Here is a 20,015-nt window from a genome sequence, read left to right as displayed (position 1 = left end):
GCTGGCGTGTTAACGTACTGGTCCTCGATCTATGATGAACAGTGTGGAAGTAGCACTGCTTGTGCTGCTAGTAGGTCGTCTCTTAAGGAAGGGAGGAGAATAGGAGATGTCGCTCTGCTTGTGTCGCAAACGTGATGCAAAACAGGAGCTAGCACAGAGTATATCGGTTACCGTAGCAGGTGCGTGTGTTGCGATGTACACTCTTATCTCCTCTATGAAGTCGATTATTTCAAATTGTTGTTACGAAAAAATGACACGAGTGGATTTGCCTAAAAATAATTATTTTTCAGAATGCTCCGCAAAATGTATGATACGATTAGCTCGATGGTACTGCTAGCTAAGGCGGGGTCCTTCGGAGTACAGCACTCTGTCGGCCTGGCATTAGAAATATTAACTGGAACTTTAATTGTTTATCTTGGGCCCACATGTAAGGTGTTCCAAAGTTTTTTTTTTCGAGAACTTGCGTGAGCAAGTATTTCATTAAGAAGAAGCAGAGATTTGCACAAAGTTTTGATCGACCTCAAAAGAAAACTTACAACAAAAGGAAAAATAAAAAACGACCTACTACTAATGACAAATTAAAATTAGCCATGAGACTTAATGAAGAACGACAGCTCCTTTAGCCCGCTTTCGATCTAGCATCCTCCTTTGCAAGAATACTGGTCAGCACCATTGTTAACGTTGTCGCCTCCCCCTGAAAACCCTGTTGTTCCGTTCTAACCAAATTTTCCAAATCATGAGCATGATCAAGGAGTCAAAACATTTTCAGATCGCTTTGTCGATCCTTTTCCGACCCTGTAACCACCACGACAACAGCTCATCCCCAATAGCTGGGGTGAGGGCCCGCATTCCAGCAACCCAGAGCAGTTTAAACTAGCATTCCTTGCTGAAGACACACCCTAATAGAAGGTGGTCAACCGTTTCTGATTCCTGTGCACACAACGCACAATTGCCGTAATTTGGCAGGCCGTGACAAGACAAACGATCTGATGTCCAGCAACGTTTGTAGACTGCTAACCAGAAGAAAAATTTGCACTTTAACAGAACCTAGCTTTGCAGATTATTTTTCCACCCGACAAGTAGGTACGACAATGGAAGAAGGCTCTGTATGTGGTCTTTACCGAGTACCTTCCATCCAGTGGTCATTTCCATCTGAAGCGGTCTAGGACTTCGAGGTTTAGGTATACATCTGATCCCACAAATGTAGGTATTGGGCGATGACATGTAATGTGAGGGTCCTTTTTATGTCCCTAATCCATCTTCGACCAATCATGACGTCCTTAACGGGTGTTCCAAAATAAATAGGAGAGAGTTTGCTTTTCCAGCTAGATTTTGTTTATCGAACGAAATTTTTTCCAGCTTTTCCAGTGTGCCTCACATCAACCACCGAAACCAAAAGGCCGATGCCCCGTACGTGCATTTGCTGCATGATTGAAGGAGCTGCGGTGGATGTGCAGCAAGGATATGGTCATTTTCCCACCGTGCATGCCTCGCTCATCACCTAGTATGTACGAACAGTGACCAACAGGCAACAGCCAGCGAGTTTGGGACCAAATTGCTGGAACCAGAAGCTGGCCATGGTTAAGGATTAGTGGTTTCGTGACAAAATCAGGAGCCAGCCTAATATAATGCACAGTACGTGGTAACACGCGGTGCTTGCTGAGGAGCGAGGACGGAGTTAATACTTACGCGCACGCAGTGGGTGGTTTTACACCTGCTGGCACGCGTACGTGCTACCAATTCAACGAGACGCGAATGCACGCACACGGTTGGTGCGTGCCGGCCGGCGAGCCGGCGAGGGGATGGTGACGTACGCGCGCGACTGACCGGGCGGCGGACAGCGTGGTCGGATCGAACGCGTCAAAACTTAAAACTGCTGCAGGTAGGCCTCCGGCCAAGTCGTCGACCGTCAGCCTCTGTGAGCTATTCCAGTTTCTACAGTACTTTATAGACGGTGCAGATTCTCCACGCCGCTGTAGCTAACTAGCTATAGCCTAGCCGGAGAGCCGGTCGAACCAAGCAGGCGCGCTGTCAGCCCGCGCTGGATGTGGCTGGATCAGTCTGGGCCACTGTGTCATGGCTGCTGTTCAGAGCGTTTAGTTTCCAATGCATGGATTCTTGCTCTTGCCATCTTGCCCTGAAACAAACGTACGTTGTTTAACTTTTTTTTTTCGCGAAAAATACTGTTTAACTTAATATCATATCATGGCTGTTCAGAGTTCTAAACTATAGCGCTTCTTCCTTGAGCAAACTGTCACGTGTGTACGCGCACCGATTTGATCGATCTCTGCATGCGCGCATCGGACCGGAGCTGACCGATTCTGACGGATGACCAACACTGCAATTTTTTTTCCCCATTTGATTACCTACTATAATCTACTACTATATTTTGATTAATTAGTCCACGGCTGTTGCAGTGTCAATGCATGCGTACACATATATGCGCGATATATACACAATATATTATTGGTTGCATCGTATATACTACACTTTGGTCGTTCCGCTCGGTCGTCGTAGCAGCAGCCGTCCGTCCGTCCGTTTCAGTTGGAACTGCTTCGACGGTAGGGGACAGCGCCACCTGCAAGCCCTTCACACGTCTCCGTCCAAAGCCCCTGCTGTGAGCCCGAGGCCCTACCGAGCTAGCAAAGCTGACCTCATCGGCGACACGAGGCATCAATGGCCGTTTGGTGCATGTCCTGGCGGTTCGCCTTTTTCTGGCTTCAATTCAGCCAAGAGGTACGGTGGTGACCTATGAATATGATATGATGAGGCGATCGACCTGCATGCAAACACATCAAAGGTACACTCATCATAAATCATGGCATGGCACCGTGAATTTAGTTCGGCACGAATAATCCAATTCCGTCCATTAGAGTTCAAACCATAGTGCACATATTTAAATAGATAAAACTGCGCGCATATATGCACGCATCTAAAAAAAGTTTGGGTTAAGTGCGAGGATTATTATGTGGCGCTCCCGCTCAAGGCAACATAGTGATGTACCGGTGCGACATCCCATGGCCACCATGGCACGCTGGTACTTGGTCTATGTGTATGCTGATTCCTTAAATAGAACATAAATATTATTAAATTAATTATATTACAAATTAGAATAAATTGGGGATGTAGTTCAATTGGTAGAGCACTATGTATTGCATGCTAGAGGATCGGGGTTCAATTCCTCGCATCTCCAATATAAATTTTTTAAAATCAAATTAAATCTTTAGAAAAAGGAAATGCTAGAAGGGCATCGAAGATTCTTCATTGCATTTCTTTATATTCTATAGGTTTATTCGTGTAATTTAGTGATGCATCGTGATTCATCTTTATACCAATATTCCATCATGGAGTTAGATGCAATCCGGGGTGAGCTCTAGGCGTTGAATCTTGCGGACTGCCGGTACGGAGATTGTTCTGTGGTTGTGGTGTCCCCACTCAAGGCAACATAAAAAAGGATGATAGGGATCATGAAAGATGAGAACAAAGGAGGAATATAACCTCGAAGATTCTTCATTGTATTTTCTTTATCCTATAGGTTTGTTCATGTAATTTAGTAATGTAGTATATATCGTGATTCATCATTACTATAATTACCTTTGTTTTGAAAAAGATCTTGTGTGAAACTCATGCTCTCTCTCTCAGAGGAGATATTTCTCTCGCGGCCAAAAAAGGAGAAAGAGAGAAACATATAAAAACAAAATGTAAGAATGCCGGCGGATAAGAAAAAGAAGATTGCGCCTTGCATCTCCTGTGTGGGCCGTGGGCCCTTAGGTGGAAACTGCATGTTTCCGTCTCATTTCACATCAAACAAACACGGCCCACAAATTCTGCAACCGTTAACGGGCCACTCGGCCCAAGTATTCCTTCAGCAGGGCGCCTGCTAACCATTGATCTGAACTTCTTTTTTGAAATGAATAGATCTGAAATAAAATGAAATGAAAGACATGGTAAACAGGAAAGTACTGGGTTTAAAATTTCACACGCTCCATTTGATATATTGTATATGTGTATAATGCAATGAAAATGCATAAAAGTATTGGTCTCACTGGCACAAACGATAGATTTACAGTCACATGAGAGCAGACTACATCAGGACCGACCTCGAGCAACTACGCACAGCATTCCCAGACACCCCACTCACACTGCTGGCACACAAACCAGCCACTGATTCAGTCTCACACACTCTGATGAACACACACACTGCATCGAAATTAAGCAAAAGCACAGTAGCAGCTAGCAACCTCTCTCACTGATGACGCTGTCACATCACTAGCTGCTGCACGCTCAACTCCTCACAAAGTCACAACTAATTAACAACTGCATGGATACTGAGACGATAAGATAATCGTCACCTAGATCAGATCACCATGGACGCACGCGTGCATGCACGCATGGATCGTCGATCAGTGTAGTAGTAGTGGAATGAAGCTCGGCGCAACAACGGCAATGGAGGAAGATCATCGATCGATTCAGACGTCGACGACCCTGAAGGAGTCCCGGTTCTTGATGACGATGTCGTACATGTGGACGGAGGAGAACCTTGCGAAGTCGGCGGGGAGGGAGATGAGGTCCAGCGACCCGCGCTTGTGGAACTGGTACAGCGCCGGGTCCTCGTAGTAGCGCTCCCACCCCAGCGCCCGCAGCTCCGACTCCAGCTCCGCGTACGACCTCACCACCTGCCCGCTCGGCGTGTGCACCAGCGCCTTCCGCTTCCGCACCGCCTCGCCGCCGCCCGCCGCCCCGTTCTCCACCAGCCGCACCACCCCGTTCTTGAACACCCACACGCCCGACATCCTCGCTCCTTCCCTTTCCTCCTCGATCGGCTACTTCTTCTTGGCTGCGGACGCTGCACAAGCTAAGCTTAGCTACCTGGCCTAGCTACTTTGTGTCGTCGACGGTCGATCAACAACAGCTATAGCAGCTAGAGCTCGAGAGAGAGATGGTTGTGCTGCTGCTGGGGATGGATATGATGGAGCAAGGGAGGGGGATCAAGGGGGTCTATATATAGAGGATGAAGATGGTAGCCAGAAAGGCCCAGATTAACAAATGTACATGGTGATGGTTGACATGGGTGTGGGAGGCATACAGCACGCAGACAGAATGCAGTGTGGATATATACTACCACTAGCTTTTGGAGTACTATAGTTGGTAGATATCATGATGCTGATATAATAGATGGGGGAAAAGGTGGTGAGCAAAGCTAGAGATATCAAGAAGAACATCTTGGTTTGCAGTGTGGGGTCGCAGTTAGGTTAGGTCACGCGGAAGATGCTGCCGCCGTTTCTGATGAATAGCTTGAGAAACGAGCGAGAGAGAGCCAGCGGGATGAGGAAGAAGATTAAACTTGAGTGTGCGCGGGAGAATATATGTGAAACGAACCAAGCAAGAGAAGTGCATGTCTTTATTGGCAACAGTGTTGATTAAGGATTCTCTCCTCGATCCGCAATGTGCTTGATAAGCTACCTGGAATATATTTGCGGAATTGAAAGAAAGAGCTGAAAGACACGCACCAGCAGTGCACGGATGGTTGAAAAGTGTGTGATAGTGCAGTGGCATCCGATATCATGCATCCACTGTACATGCATGTACCACCGTATATAGCCTCTGAAAAAAAGAAGTAAAATCCTTAGAAGCTACTGCCATATATTATGTTCAGACCGAATTCAGGTGAAAGGTCAGTTTGGGATCGCGCGATCCACCACGTGTCGTGGTGCCATCGGGACACGTACAAAAGAGAGGAAAAAATGGCTACAATTTTGCATCTAGTGATGGGGATGGTGGATGTGAAAAATGTTTGCTTAATTGCAAATGGGGAGATCTAGCCACCAATTGTCCATTCATTGTTTACAAAGAAAGCTAATTCCGTGGGAGTTAGATAAGTATTCGATCGCCTGTCGAAAAAATATACGTTGTGTGCGGAATCCTACCAACCTTTTCCCCGAAAAGAAAACAAAAAGGAGCCAAATTCTCAAGAAGGGAATACGATTCACTCGCTCTAGTTTACTACTTTGCTTAGCCATCACACAAGAGAATTTGAGCTGTACGTGCTCATCCTTGGAACAATTTTTTTTTTAGCGAAAGGGAATTCGATCATCGGGAAAAAAAAATCGATACTCGCTCATTGTCAAGTATATATTTCGGTGTACGGTAGGAATAATGAGGGATGGAATTGGTGTTTATTTGCTTGGAGCATCTACAAAGAGAGATTTTGGCTTATCTTAGTTTTCCTAGTGCCTACGTGATGCCACATTGTTGGATCCGCTAGCTCTCCCTGCAAACTTGGCATGCTGATGGATTGCTAAATAGAGTCGGTTCGGTTTGCACAGTACGTGGTGAGCGCCGCAAAGGAAGTGTTTCTTTTTTGTGTTATAAAGTCGCTTTTTTCAAGTACATTGAGCTGATCTCTCTCTCTATGGGGTGTTTGGTTCCACCTTGCTAAACTTTAGTTGCTAAAGTTTAGCAACTTTTAGCTGCTAAACTGCCAAACGCCCTTGCTAAAGTTTGTTAAAGTTGAGTTGCTAAAGTTTAGCACTTTAGCAAGTTTTTATTTGCTAAACTTGCTAAAAGGTAGGGTGGACACCCTTTGCTCCTCTTTTATTGCCCAGTTTTCTCTCTCCCCAGCGGCACCCGCACCCGCACACTCAGCTTCTTCCCCAGCCGCACCCGCACCCTTCCTCAAGAATCCACCGCCACCCTCGGCTCTTCCAGGCCACCCCCGCCGCCGGTACGTGCTCCCATCCCCGCCGCACCACCCCCCTGTGCCATCCCCGCTGCTGTTCTTCCCCCGGATCTGCCATCACCACCGCCTCCACCGGATCCGCCATCCCCGCCGCCTTCCCCACCAGATCCGCCATCCCTGCCCCCTTCCCCACCGGATCCGCCATCCCCGCCTCACCACCGGATCCGCTCCGTCAACCCATCCAGCTACGTCGCGAAGGGCGGGAGGGGCGGTGGGCGGTGCCGTCGCGCGGTGTGGCTCCAGCCGTCAACACCGTCGCCGCGCCCGGGTTCGGCAGCCTCGTCCTCACCGGCTCCGCTGACGGCACCGTCAAGGTGTGGCGTCGGGAGGCGGTAGTGGCCAGCGGCAACCGGACGAGGCACGTCCTGGAGCGGGTGCTCCGGGAGGGTGACGACGCGGTGACCGCAGTCGCCGCTTGCCCCGAGGCCCACGCCGTGTACGTGGGCTCCTCGGACGGGCTCATCACGTGCTGGCGGTGGGGCGCAGGCGACGACGGCGAGCCAAGGCTGGTGGGTGTGCTCGCCGGCCACCAGATGGGCGGGAGGGAGGTGGGAGGAGAGAGAGGAAAGGAAGGGTACCTTTAATAAGGGTACATAGGTCTTTTTACAACTCATTAAATGATGTTTAGCAAAGGTATCCAAACAGTCTTGACTAAACTTTAGCAACTAAAGTTTAGCAAGAGGAACCAAACATGCCCTATATATATATAAAGTTGCCGTTATCTCCCTTCTGAATCTATCCGTTACTAATATGTGAATTTATGCTGTGTCCTAGCCAAACCATCCTGCTGGAGAATTTGTGCTTTGTATGTGGCGCTCTAGTTTAGTACTATTTGCTTGTTGTTCTGCAACCAGTGACACATTAACAGCAGCACAAGTTTCGATCTATCACTGAAACTATTAGAGCATTACCATCCCACTTGGGAGGTACATGCAAAAGAGTTAGAACTTGATAGGTACTGAATTTAGTACTATATACGTTCGTTCATTTTTAGTAGGCGTATTAATTAGGAATTTGAGTCTTTGAAGATATACTTCGACCACCGGCCAATTTCTCATTGAATATATCATGATTATATGATTGCACTAGAAGAGATTTGAAATATAAATCTTTTCATATAACTTTTATACACTAAACAATTATATGATTTAACTCACGGTTGTTCAAAATTTCTGAAGTTTGACTTTTGAAATCCTAACACACCTATACGTACGTATCTTCACATACGAATTGTTTTTGCATCATATTAATGTTTCAAGAGTGTGAATCCTGGGAATCCCTACGTAACATGCATGCCCCTGTTTTGGAGCCGGCGGCCGGTGTCATTAGTTTTATTCCCTGTATACATCAGGCTATATACTGCTGTATGATGATTAGGTAGGCACTTACATTAAGTACATCAACTTGCACGTTGTGAACGAATGGCATGCATGCGCTTTCCGTCACTGATCCAGCTGGCCAGCAGCATGCATGGATATATGCAGTTACTTACAGCCACGAAATTCTAGATGGGGAATCACATTCGAGAACGAAGCGACCGATCATACCAATTCGCGTATGACATATTCTCTCTCACGTACGTGCAAACTGTACACACCAAAATCTTTCAGATAGCAACCGGCCGGCTAGTAGCTGATCTGAAAAGGCGAGCTCGTGCCTAACCATTTTTGACGACGAGTTGAACACGTGCTGATGAGCCTGAGATCAGATGCATATGGGTGATGGAGCTGACTAGTCGTCGACGTATTCATCTTTCATGCGTGTGATTCTTTTCTCTCGTTTTCAGCTTGGGAATATTTGGACAAATATGTCTTTAATTACCTAACAGTACTTAGGCTGATCTGATTCTGATGACTACTAGATGGCTGGTGACTAGGATGCATGGTTTCCACAAGTTAACGTACTCCTCTCCAGTCAAGCTCGAGATGCTAAATTTTGTTCAAACCGGCTGGGACTTTGTTTTACGTTTCACACTGCGTTTTGACAAGATCTCGATTCGTTAATCGTGCTAGCCAGCTTGCTAGGGATGTTCCAGATTATTGGCCAGCCATGCCGCCCGTGCTTGGATTAGCACGAAGCTAGCCTGAAGGAGCTACCAGATTTATATGGGTGCGTTTGGCAGAACTTCCAAAGCTAATTCTCTGCTGAATTTAGTAGGAGCTTTGCCAAATATTTTTTTTGAGAGAAGTGATTCCCTGCTGATTCTGTGAAGTGATTTTCTTAAATAAACTAAGAGGCTGGGAGCTGGAAAAAGTAGCTTCTTCTGATTCTGTAAGGTGATTCTCCATCCAGATTTTAATAGTTTATGCTAGAGAATCAAAGAGAATCATTTTTATTAGAGAATTAGCTCCCATAGAGAATTAGAATCATATGGAGCTCTACCAAATAGGTCCATGTCTTTAAGGAGATCGGCAGCAGGTAATAAGGTAAATAAGGACGATGGTGCATGCCTCCAGAGGCTAGGCCCACCGGTTATAAATATACCACATTTCGAACAACCTCCTATCTAGTTCGCCTATCAATATTGTTTAGAACGTACTTCCTCCGTTTCAAAATATAGATCGTTTTAGCTTTTTTTTGCTATGTATCTAGACATAACTCTATATTTAGATGCACAACAAAATCTATATATATAGAAAGTCAAAACAACCTACATTTTGGAACGGATGGAGTATATATGGAGTAAAAACATGAAGGTCGTATGAGTATACTCGTCTTGCCATGCACATCGTCATAATAATTTTCGATATTGTGATTTAAAAAATGTGAACCATGGTCAAAATATTGAGATATGAAGATACTGCGAATGTTGGATGGTTTTTAGTGAGCCTTCTTGAGGCAAAGAACATTTGTCCCGAACAAGCCCAGCATACTGGGGTGGGCTTAGACCGGGTTACCCTCAGCCCAGCCTAACTCGATAAAGCTCAGGTCTACTCACAAGTAATACCTCCGTCCTTGAATATATAAGGTTTAGGATAAGCTAATTAGTTCAATGAACTAATTTTCTTGTTCTAAATATCATATTTTGAGAACGGTGGTGGAAGTATTGCATGGACCAATCACATAGCCCGAGCAAGCCCGAGCACCATATGACTGTAATGTGTAGATATAGACGACATACTACAGTTGTACTTATACTCCTGCTTTTGTTTTCTTTTTGAAATAAAAGTAGGAGTACTTTTTTAAGAAAAAAAAGTAAATGGGTCTCACATAAAGTTTATTATAACAAGAATAATAGACACACTCATACTCTCCCGTTATTTTGTGACTTGAGTTATGAATTAGAACGCGAACTAGATCCGAGCATTTTTTTTGCCTAGCCCAATCCGGCCCGCAGGTCCGAGCCCACTAAATTTTGACCCACCCACGCTAGTTGTAGGGTCGGGCTTGGATAATGAAAATTAGGTTCGAAAAAAAACCCTAGACAATTAGTTTCGTTTATTCATTTATTTTCATGCTAAAAAAGCGGGAAGTCCGAGTTTGGCCCGAAAACTTTATCCGACAACACCCATAAGATGAATTGTGGGTATAAATTTTCGATCAAAAATGAATCAATTATTTTTTCCCGCTCGGTCCGATCCCGACCTGATCTAAAATGCTTAGGTCTGAGTCTAACGCGAGCTCACCCCGAAGTTGCACACAGTACCATTGTGGTGCCCTAGCAGCTAGTACCATTAATTTTTAAGAGAACGTGATTCGTGCTAATAGTATTCAATCTAGGATGGGCAATCAACTGATCGTTCTCGTGGGAATGGCTGGCGATCGAATATATGGGGATCACATCCAACAACGCGTCGAAGGCCCTGCAGCATGCACAGAAGAGTAGATGCGCGTCATCACGTATGCGGTGTGTTTGGTTGTATGCACCACATGATGCATGTATAGATAATTCTGAATGGGGTGGTTTAACCAATTTGCTTGTGCTATATGGTTTGCTCTAATTAGTAAAATAACGTATTAAGTAGGATGATCTCATCCTGGATGATTCGGTACAATTCACCTAACCAAATAAAATGATCATTATTATTTTGAATCATTTTATACATGAATCAAACGATACAACCAACCAAACACACTATTAATATGCGCGTGTATGCATGCACAGTTGTGCGTGAAGTAACGTGCGTGACTTTTATTCGATCAAGACAGTATTCTATATGCTTCAGATTCCCCCGTCATCAGTCACCTGATAATCCATCACCAATTCACTATCCATCACAAACACAGAGGCCAAAATTCTATCATATCCAAACGCGATGCATTTTGTTCCGTCCCCCATGAGGCCCCAACTCGGATGGACGCCACCTGTCCGCATTGATCTCAAAGCAGCCGATGCAGCAGCGCTCCGAGCGAGCGAACAGGCGGCGGCAGCGGCTGGCTCGATAGCTGTTCTGGCAGAGGCCGCCGGAGATAGAGCTTCAGCCGCCGCCGCCGCCGCCCGCCCGCCGGTAAGGACGGAAGCGACGGGCCTTTCCTCTTGCTCTTGTCCTCTCGGAGGCCGCTGTCCCGTCGATAGCGAGCGCCGGCCCCCGACCGCCAGCCCCCCTACATTGGCTACATTGTTCTCTGTTTCTATTATGGCGTTGCCGTTTTGCTGCCTGCTGGTCCATTTCTTTTCTTCCCTCTAAGCAATGTCACACGGTTGCTTTTTTAAAAAAAATGTCACACGGTTGAATTGAACTCGATCTTTACTGAACAGTTCAGTTCGCAGGAAAACTGCACTAGGAAGAAAATTATCAACAGCAAGCAGAGGCGATATTTTGGAAGCACCAGCAGCTCAACCACCAGACTAAACACCAACTCCAACAAACAAGAAATGGAAGCATGCAGTTCGCGAAACTTAGAGAAAGTACAACAGAACAAAATACATGACGATAAATGACCAGCGAATGGTTTCAGATGGTCGAATTAAGGGGTTCCAAGTGTCTCGTTACAATGTGTCCCGTATTCCCAGTTTGGAACTTTGGATATACATATTGCGGAAGTCATAGTTGCTGTTCCGGGGATATACATATTTATATATATATGATGATGATGATGAGATAAACAAAAGGTTTGGGAAAGGGCTGCGAAACCCATTAGCTTCCAGAAGATAATTAGTCCCCTCCGACGGTGCATCTACTGGCCTGCTCCGTTAATTATGTACGAGATAACAACGGAGCTCTGAACTACAATCAGAATTCTCTCCCTTCTCTTGTTTCAGAGACGGACAGAAAAATGGCAAGTGAATGAGCTTGCCAATTCCTATCTTTGCATTTATTCAGCCTTTTCTATGTCAGCTGCAGCCTTTATTCACAATCGATGGGGAGTCGAATTGGAGCAAAAAAGAATCCGAGACCTCATTTCACCTATGGCAGAAAGTCCAGATAAGCTTGCTGAAGATACATCTTCATGACAGAAAGGGGACTAGAGCTCTCCACGCTGGCTTCCTATCACGCTTGCATGCCAGCAGCTGCGGATGTTGGGGATCGGATAAGCGTGTGCGGAGCATAAACCTTTGATATTGTCCCAACAGGTCCATAAGTAGTTCCAGGAACTGCTGGTGGATTAGCAGAGGAATCCTTGGTTAGAGTGTATTGTGGCCGCAGATCAGAAGGTGACGGATATGGAGCCATAGGAGTAAGAGGCAAACTGGGAGGATACGGAGCAACTGGCACATCAGTAAGTGACGACACTGAAGGACTATAGTTTAGAGTACCCATTGGGTGATCAAACTTGCATGTCGGCCCAAACTTGCAAAAGCCATGGTGTGCATAGTAACTACAAGGCTGAGAACCCTGCAAATCAAGAGAAGCTTTAGTTGAACATGTGGAACCAAGAACTGAAAAAACAGGCAACATATGACGTCCATTTCAACCTTGTGTCTCACATTATCTCAACACTGTTACCATATCGCATTATAGAAAATTCAATGTCATGCAGGACTCTGCGTGCCTTAGATCACTTGCAACCACAGTGAAAGTACTAGGAGCTTTAACTTAAAATTGCTTGTGAGTTGTGACAAGGTGAACTCAGAAAAAATATGTTGCCAAGTGCTAAAAGAAAAAAAGATGGGGCATGACTACATTCATAACTGTCGCAAGGTTCAAGTCACAAATAAAAGAAACTGAATTCACGGCAGATGCCACAACTAAACAAATGTCAATCATTGATCAGATCTTCATTAACATTCTCACACCCAGCCTCTTTGTGATTACATAATGGAAAAGGTTTTTTTTTTAATCAAAGTTCTATGATAAGGATGGCTGCCTCAGCCATATTAATAGAAAACCAATTTATCTCAACAAAAAAGAGTAGATCAAAGATGCTAGAATGTAAATCGCACTATTATAACATGCTCTGTCGCTCTCTCATCAGTCAAATTCTAAAGTTAGTCTTTCACTATTTAGCTCCCCAACATGATATAACACAGCCAGAGGATTACTTTTCAATGTGCAAGCAAGCAAAGGTAACCTTCAATTTCTAACTTGGTCAAGATCAAACCTTTGTAACTAAATACAGGGGTTTTTTGAAGTATAAAAAAACTGTGGAACTTGTAAACAAGATTTTGCCCCACAAAATCATCAACAGAATGGAATGAGATGATGCACATATTTTATATTTTACTTTAATGGTATGTTTACTGTATATTATAAGTCGAGAGCTATAAGAAGTAAAAGCACCTAAGCTACATGAGTGAGAAATGAGAAAGAACAGAATTTCGCAACCAAGAATGGTTCAAAAGCATGCAGTTGATTGTATCTTAGTTTTGCATTTCCATGTGGACGCAGGGAAAAGGTAAAATCTGCACTGAACCCCAACTCGTAATCCAGGATGAAATTCTAAACTGTAGAGCAGAACCAACAAATAAGTCACATAAGATAAGAAATCTCCTAAGTAAACCATAGGTCGTTAGTCACGTACTCACGTTCCTTTGGTCTTGCTCTGCATTTAATTGATGGCTCAAAAAACAGCATGCTATACATGTTTTAAGATGAATAATTGGACAAAGGAAAAACTGAAAAACGGTTCAGACACGACCAACATCTCATTGCTAGCACTTTTGTTTTTCCACATATCTTCCACCTCAGACTTCTATAATGATAGCAGTGCTTCATGTATTGGAGATGAGATGGCCTGGTTGAATACTAGGACCAGTGCTCCAATGAACAATGAACATATTACGCAGACAGACTTAGGTCATAAAACTAAGGTGTTGAGTGGACAACTGTTAAAGGTGTGCACTGTGCAGTAGCTCATCAGTTTTGTCCAGAATTGACATTAAAACGTAACAGGTTTTAACAGAATATCACCTAAATGAAATAATTTTAACTTTATGGAATAAAATTTTGGAGTTTCTAAACATGCTAAAAGATGAATGTGTTAGTGATCACCAAGCCTTTATAGGGCAAAAAAATGCATGTGAAATGCTAGAGTGCGAATTAAATGACACTTGTCAATTAAATTGTATCAGGCAATAAAATGCACACTGGTAGTCAAGGATGCAAATCAATCTGGACTATATTTCATGGAGACAACATAGACATTCCCAAATGATAGCAGGTGAATGTATGAGATCTACTCACAGGACGAAGTGGAAGACCAAGAGGGCTAAGCACACAATTAGATTTTGGTCCACTGAAGTATTGAGGATGATGGTATTTGCAGGCAGCTCCATATTTACAGGTTCCTGTCTTCATGTAGTGTTCACATTCAGGCTGCCCAGGCCGCTCTGGTAAGGTATATTCTTGTATGTTGCTGCTTGAAGTCCCAGTTGAAGAATACAGCTGTGCATAATGACTGCCATAAGTTACTGCAGAGCTAGGCCCCTGGTGCGACATGCCATAAGGTGGTCCGGCTTGAACAGTTTGCTGTCCCCCAGCTGGCGCAACTTGGTTCATAGGTGACTGGGAACGAAATAGAGTTTAAAAATTCATCAGCAGTGTTTTATTTTTGTAACTATGATTGCATTTTCAAGACATGGGTCACTGATTTTATTTTATTGTGATAGGCAATAAATGTTACATCAGTACTAAGGGATGTTATGAACTTATTTCTCACTCTTTGGGTCTATATTGGACAAGCCAGTTTAGAACAAAAATATTTTTCCTAATTTATATACTAAGGTGCCTTATGTAAATAAAGAAGTAAAGAACAAAATGACATGGCAGACGCGCTGATAGCGCGATGGTAGAGCACCCAGGTGTGGCGCTCCCCGCCAGGGTTCGAATCCTGGCGCTGCAGGGTCGTGCGCTCACCTCCTGGACTGTAACAGAGCAGCGGACTCCGCGACCGCCAATGAAGCGAGCGCACGTGAGACCCCTGCCTGCTTTCCGGGTTCGGTGGGCCCCTATCTTAAGGCGAAAGTCAAGGGGACGTCTCTCCCCTTGATCGAGTCTTTTTTTTTTTTTTACAAAATGACATGTAACAGAAACTTACAATATAAGGGTTCCATCCTTGCATTGGCATAAGTGTAGGTGGAAGCATCATTGGTGGATACGAGCCTGGTAAAAATGACCCTGGCACAACAGGAGGCCTCCCCATTTGCCAATTGGCAAGATGTGGATATGGATGGGGGGAGGAAAGAGGCGATGGTTGCACTGGCGGATACATGGTAGGCGCCTCTGAAAGAAAACCAAGTTCTGGGTGATGGAATTTACATGTAGCTCCAAACTTGCAATGCCCGGTTTTCATGTAATAGGAGCATTCCTTTTCACCCTGCACCAGCGATGGGAAGTTTCACAAAATGAACAAACAAGATCCTCAATCAAACAGAAACTTGGGCTGAACGAGAACTCCCACCTGACGTATAGGGAACCCACTGCTGTTTAATGCCACAGGTACAAAACCACCTTCCCTGGGATGATTGAACTTGCAATTGGAACCAAATTTACAGGTCCCATTCTTCGCATAGTACTGAAGAAAACAAGAAATTTTGTAACATGAGTTCCCACCTCATCACAGTAAAACAAAATCATATAATTTGACCTAAACTATCAATTGGAATTAGCTTTGTAATCGGTTTAATTACCTCACAAAGTGGCTGTCCTGGTCGCTCCGGGTACTCCACTGTACCTGCAGTCCTTCCAACTCCATTAACCTGAAAAACCACACCGAAAGCAAATATATACATGTTTAAATCAAAAGCAAGCTAAAATATTTCCAAAATATCCTATAAATATATGATTCGACTCTAATTCACTCAATTTGGTGTGACAAAATCCATAGCCATATTCAGTGGCGGGGCTTGAGCAAGTAATCAGGGGAGGCCAGCCATGTTACTTTGCTCTAAAAATCAATGAACAGTAGCTGATTTACTGTTCATACAGTGGAGATTTTTACAAGCCACCCTGGCCATGGCCCCCTTTGAATTGCACTAAGCTCCGCCCCTGGCCATATTACACATGTTCAATGAAGGTCTAGCTCCTACCACCTAATAATTGCAGATGTGAACAGAGTCATGTGGTAAAGAATCGAGGCGTGAGAAAAGGGCAGGCAATTACAACAATCCTAATAGAAATAGAAGAACTGCGGTGCCAGACCAGGCCTATAATGCAAGCTAGTAAGCGCGTACGCAGTATGGTTTCAGAGCCAAAGTTGGGAACTCAGAATTCCCAACATCAGCCAAAAGACACCAAACTTTCGTAACTTTCACTTCCATGCCCTCACAACAACCATCACTCGCCCAAAATCTTCAACTTTAAGCAACAACACACTCGTCAGCCACCAACCAGGTGTAATCCAACCGCGTTGGTCATTGTCAGGACAGCAGGAGCGCTTAGCACTCCAGTAACCATCACACGCTGAGCACGAACCGAAAAACAGAACAAAACAGAGCAGAGCAGAACAGAACAGGGGAGGAAACGGCATGGAGGAAGGGGGCGCTCACCGGGGCGGCCCGATCGCGGTCGCGGGGGTGGTTGTAGCGGCAGCGCTCCCCGTATCCGCAGGAGCCCGTGCGGATGTAGTAGGCGCAGTCCACCTCGCCCGGCCGCTCCGGCAGCTTCGCGTCCCCGTCCCCGTCCCCGCCGCCGAGCCCCAGCCTCCGCATCGACTCTGCGAAAAGCATCCACGGCAACAACCACCGTCATCACGAAGCAATACAGCAACCGAATCGGAGATCCAAAACCCTAGCAAGCGAGCAAGCAAAAGGAAAAAAGCACGCAGCGAAACCACCAAACCCCACGGACGCTGCGGGGAAAAAACCCCAATTGCGGTGAACGACGCGTACCTTCCAAGCCGGTGCCGGCGTCGCCCCCGCCGCCCTTCGCCGCCCCGTACGGCTCCATCCGACGCCCCCACCCCGGAGCGCGGCGATCGGGCGCCTGCCTCGCCGAGCGGGCTCGATCGAAGCTCACAGGCAAGCGGGCGCCGAGAGCTCACGGAGCCAGCCAACAGGGGGAGCAGAAATCACTCCGGAATTTTTTTTCTCCGCGCTGCTTCAGTGCTGCTGCTTCCCCGCGGTTGCTTCCTGGCGACTCCTCTCCTCCTCTCTCCTCTCCCCTCTGCTGCTGCCCTGCACGGTCGCGGCTCGGCCCCCGTACGCGGTCGCGTCGCGGTGGCCTTTTGCGGGGAGAGGGATGGGGGCGGGCGGGGGGTGTGGGGATCGATCGGGAGTGTGGTGGTGTGGTGCGGTGGGGTTCCCTCCGTTCGGCCCTGGGGTGTGGAGTGGAGGTGGAGCCCGTGCCCCGCGGGGGAAGGGGACAGCGAGCGAAACGGGCGGACGCCGCGTGGATTGGCTCGCCGCGCAACTACAACGGGTACGGTTACGCCGTGGGGCGCGTAGGCCGGTTGGCGCCTTGGCGGGTGCCGCTCCGCTCGCTCGCTCGCTCGCTGTAGTAGCCTGTAGGCGGCTAGACGAGGCGAGGCCCAATGGAAGCGGGAGGGGAAACGGAAAATGGGAGGGGGGTGGTGGGCACTGGGCAGGGGGAGCCGCGTGTCGCAGACTCGCAGTAAATGCGGGGTCGACGTGGTGGGCCCGGGGGAGGACGACGGTGGTTCGTTGCTTTCTTGGCCGCGGGGGTAGTCACGTGCCGCTGCCACAGTAGACCGGGGGGTCGCATCCTAGGAGCATCTCTGTCCCCCGCTATCGTAGCTGTTGGGATCCCTTTGTTGTTGTCATGGATTCTACTAGTATTTCATACCGTAATTTGGATTGATTACTGCATCTACTGTTTAGGCAGTAAAATCCACGTCAGATTTAAGCATTAAAACAGTTGTGTCCTAGTGATTGAAGATCGTTCGGAACGACTCCCGACTCCAATTCAGTCAGTACCTACGGATACCTTGCGGTAACTGAGGTGCGCTCTCTCTTAAAAAGCATTAAAAAATCCCATACTCCAAATATTAAGATCTATTTTTCTAACGAGTATTTTTTACTTTTTAGATGTGGATCTAAATAGAATACTGTTTATAAGCAAGTTGAATCACACGTGTGTGAATGTGGAGGGTTTTTTAATTAACGGCTAGGCTAAAATCCTATTTACGCTCTATTTGTATCCACCAATTAGGTGAGAAACTTTCTTTTAGCTGGTGTTTAGCTGGCTAAAGTTTAGCTAGGAGTGTTTAAATCCACTAGTTCAATGGTAGTTGAAGAGGTATTTGTCTATCCTACACCTCCTTACTTTACAAACTTTTATCGAGGAAGGTGGAGGGGCAATTTGGTCTTTTAGCAGTTTAGCTAAATTTCGTTGGATTCAACCAACTAAAAGAATCTTTAGCCAGCTAAACTTTAGTTGGGTCCTGTTTGGATCCATAGCAGCTAAATGCTAAACTTTAGCTAGATCCTGTTTGGATCCATAGAAGCGAAATTTAGTTGGTGGGTCCAAACAAAATCTCAGATCGGGTATGGCTAATTAGTTGGGTGAAGGCAAGTAACTGGATGGTTATTAGATGGCTAGCTGAGAGTTGTTAGCTGGAAACTAGTCGAACCTGTTTGGATCAAAGTTAAAATTAGGTGAATCTTAATAGATCCTAAGTTCTGTTTAATTTCTTTTTTACAAAATTGCCACCCTGCACTTGAGTGTCTTCCCTCTACTTTATGCTCATTTTCTTTCTTTTTTACCGTTCTACTCTATCTCCGGCGAGTTTTTAGGGTTGAGGTTTCGAGGTCTCGAGGAGGGGCTCATCAATCCAAGGGCGAAGTCAGGACTATTATTAGTAGAGGCCAACCATACTAATTTTTTCAAAATTTGATAAATTTAAAATTTTCAATAAAAAAAATTGCATATCATTGGGGCTGGTACCTGCACCTGGGTAGTTGAGGAGTGTTAGAGAATATTTACCATGTAATCTAATTCTAAGAAGTACAAACAGTTACAAGTTTTAACAGACATGTCCCTTCACATCGAACAGATACGAGGCCTATTCATGGTGTCCCTTCATCACGTATATATATAGATAAATAGATAGATTGATTCATGAAATCAATATAACCATGCACTCGCTCTTGTTATTTGTCTCTCAAGAACTGACGGAAGAAAAACTGGAGGCCTCAACTGTCGTCTCTCTCCGCCCGGCGTCCCGGCGTTTCTTACCCCGAAAGCATCCACCGCTCTTCCTCAGCGGATGAGGAAGACTTGTTCCTGCACGGAAGCGGAGAGCGGCATTCTTGCCTCGTACAACGGGTGACCAAGGAAAGGGGTGCCCACGCCGACGATCCAACACCCAGATCGATCCCTGCCACATTGCTGGCGTTGTCCTCTCGCACGAACATTTACAGCAAGAGAAGGATTGAATATCGAGAACACCCACTGCTAATGGTACGGTACGTACCAATACGGCCTTCTTCAATTTGAAATATGCATACCTATTTTTCGGCACTAGACGATGTTGATAATTAGGTAATTGTTGTATTAATTTCCGAAATAAATAAATCAAGACAAGAGATCATCCTAGTATGCAAAACTTTAACGTACTAGGCAACATGATTAACAACCAGATCAGATCACGTCACACATACCGGGAAGCCGTGATGATGAGCGGTACTGACGGGACGACGATGGTGTTGCGGACGGATCGCAGCAGCCAACATTGCAGACGAGTCGTGATGACAAATTTAAGTAACCGCGCGGAGCGCTTCCCAAAAACCTTATTCACCCTCTCCCTGTGCAAGATCACAAGGACGAGTGGTTCCAGAGACCTGCTCTCCCGCTCGCCGATGCAACGGAATAGAGAAGACTACGGTGGCGGCACAACAGTGTAGAAGAGACAAAACCTAACTTGTATAGACCACCTTAAGGATACCCGGCCTTCCCGTATAGTACCCTATGGTGCGTCTTTTCCATGAGGGTATGGT

General features: G+C 45.8%; 2 protein-coding genes across 2 annotated transcripts; both read right to left on the bottom strand.

Annotated features, from left to right (window-relative positions):
• Window positions 1-4,024: 4,024 nt before the first annotated feature.
• Window positions 4,025-5,113, bottom strand: LOC117855445 (flowering-promoting factor 1-like protein 1). The gene has a single exon (XM_034737801.2). The coding sequence runs from the start codon at window positions 4,791-4,793 to the stop codon at window positions 4,470-4,472; it is 324 nt and encodes a 107-aa protein (XP_034593692.1). The 5' UTR covers window positions 4,794-5,113; the 3' UTR covers window positions 4,025-4,469.
• A 6,495-nt stretch (window positions 5,114-11,608) lies between these two features.
• LOC117857125 (zinc finger CCCH domain-containing protein 5) lies at window positions 11,609-17,306 on the bottom strand. The gene is made up of 7 exons (XM_034739624.2): window positions 16,950-17,306; window positions 16,608-16,774; window positions 15,750-15,818; window positions 15,521-15,634; window positions 15,158-15,436; window positions 14,305-14,625; window positions 11,609-12,516 (listed from the first exon to the last, which is right to left on the bottom strand). Exons 1-7 carry the CDS (start codon window positions 17,005-17,007, stop codon window positions 12,172-12,174), a joined length of 1,353 nt encoding a protein of 450 aa, XP_034595515.1. The 5' UTR covers window positions 17,008-17,306; the 3' UTR covers window positions 11,609-12,171.
• Window positions 17,307-20,015: the final 2,709 nt, after the last annotated feature.

Source organism: Setaria viridis, chromosome 5 (assembly GCF_005286985.2).
Source record: "Setaria viridis chromosome 5, Setaria_viridis_v4.0, whole genome shotgun sequence".
Taxonomy (NCBI): Eukaryota; Viridiplantae; Streptophyta; class Magnoliopsida; order Poales; family Poaceae; genus Setaria; species Setaria viridis.
This window is presented reverse-complemented; position numbering and strand designations above follow the sequence as displayed.

Coding starts and splice junctions, on each gene's coding strand:
- LOC117855445 (XM_034737801.2), bottom strand. CDS start 4,793: ATGTCGGGCGTGTGGGTGTTCAAGAACGGGGTGGTGCGGCTGGTGGAG.
- LOC117857125 (XM_034739624.2), bottom strand. CDS start 17,007: ATGGAGCCGTACGGGGCGGCGAAGGGCGGCGGGGGCGACGCCGGCACC. Junction 15,635..15,749: donor CAGGACAGCCACTTTGTGAG/GTAATTAAACCG, acceptor TGTTTTCTTCAG/TACTATGCGAAGAATGGGAC. Junction 14,626..15,157: donor AAGGATGGAACCCTTATATT/GTAAGTTTCTGT, acceptor TTTCGTTCCCAG/TCACCTATGAACCAAGTTGC.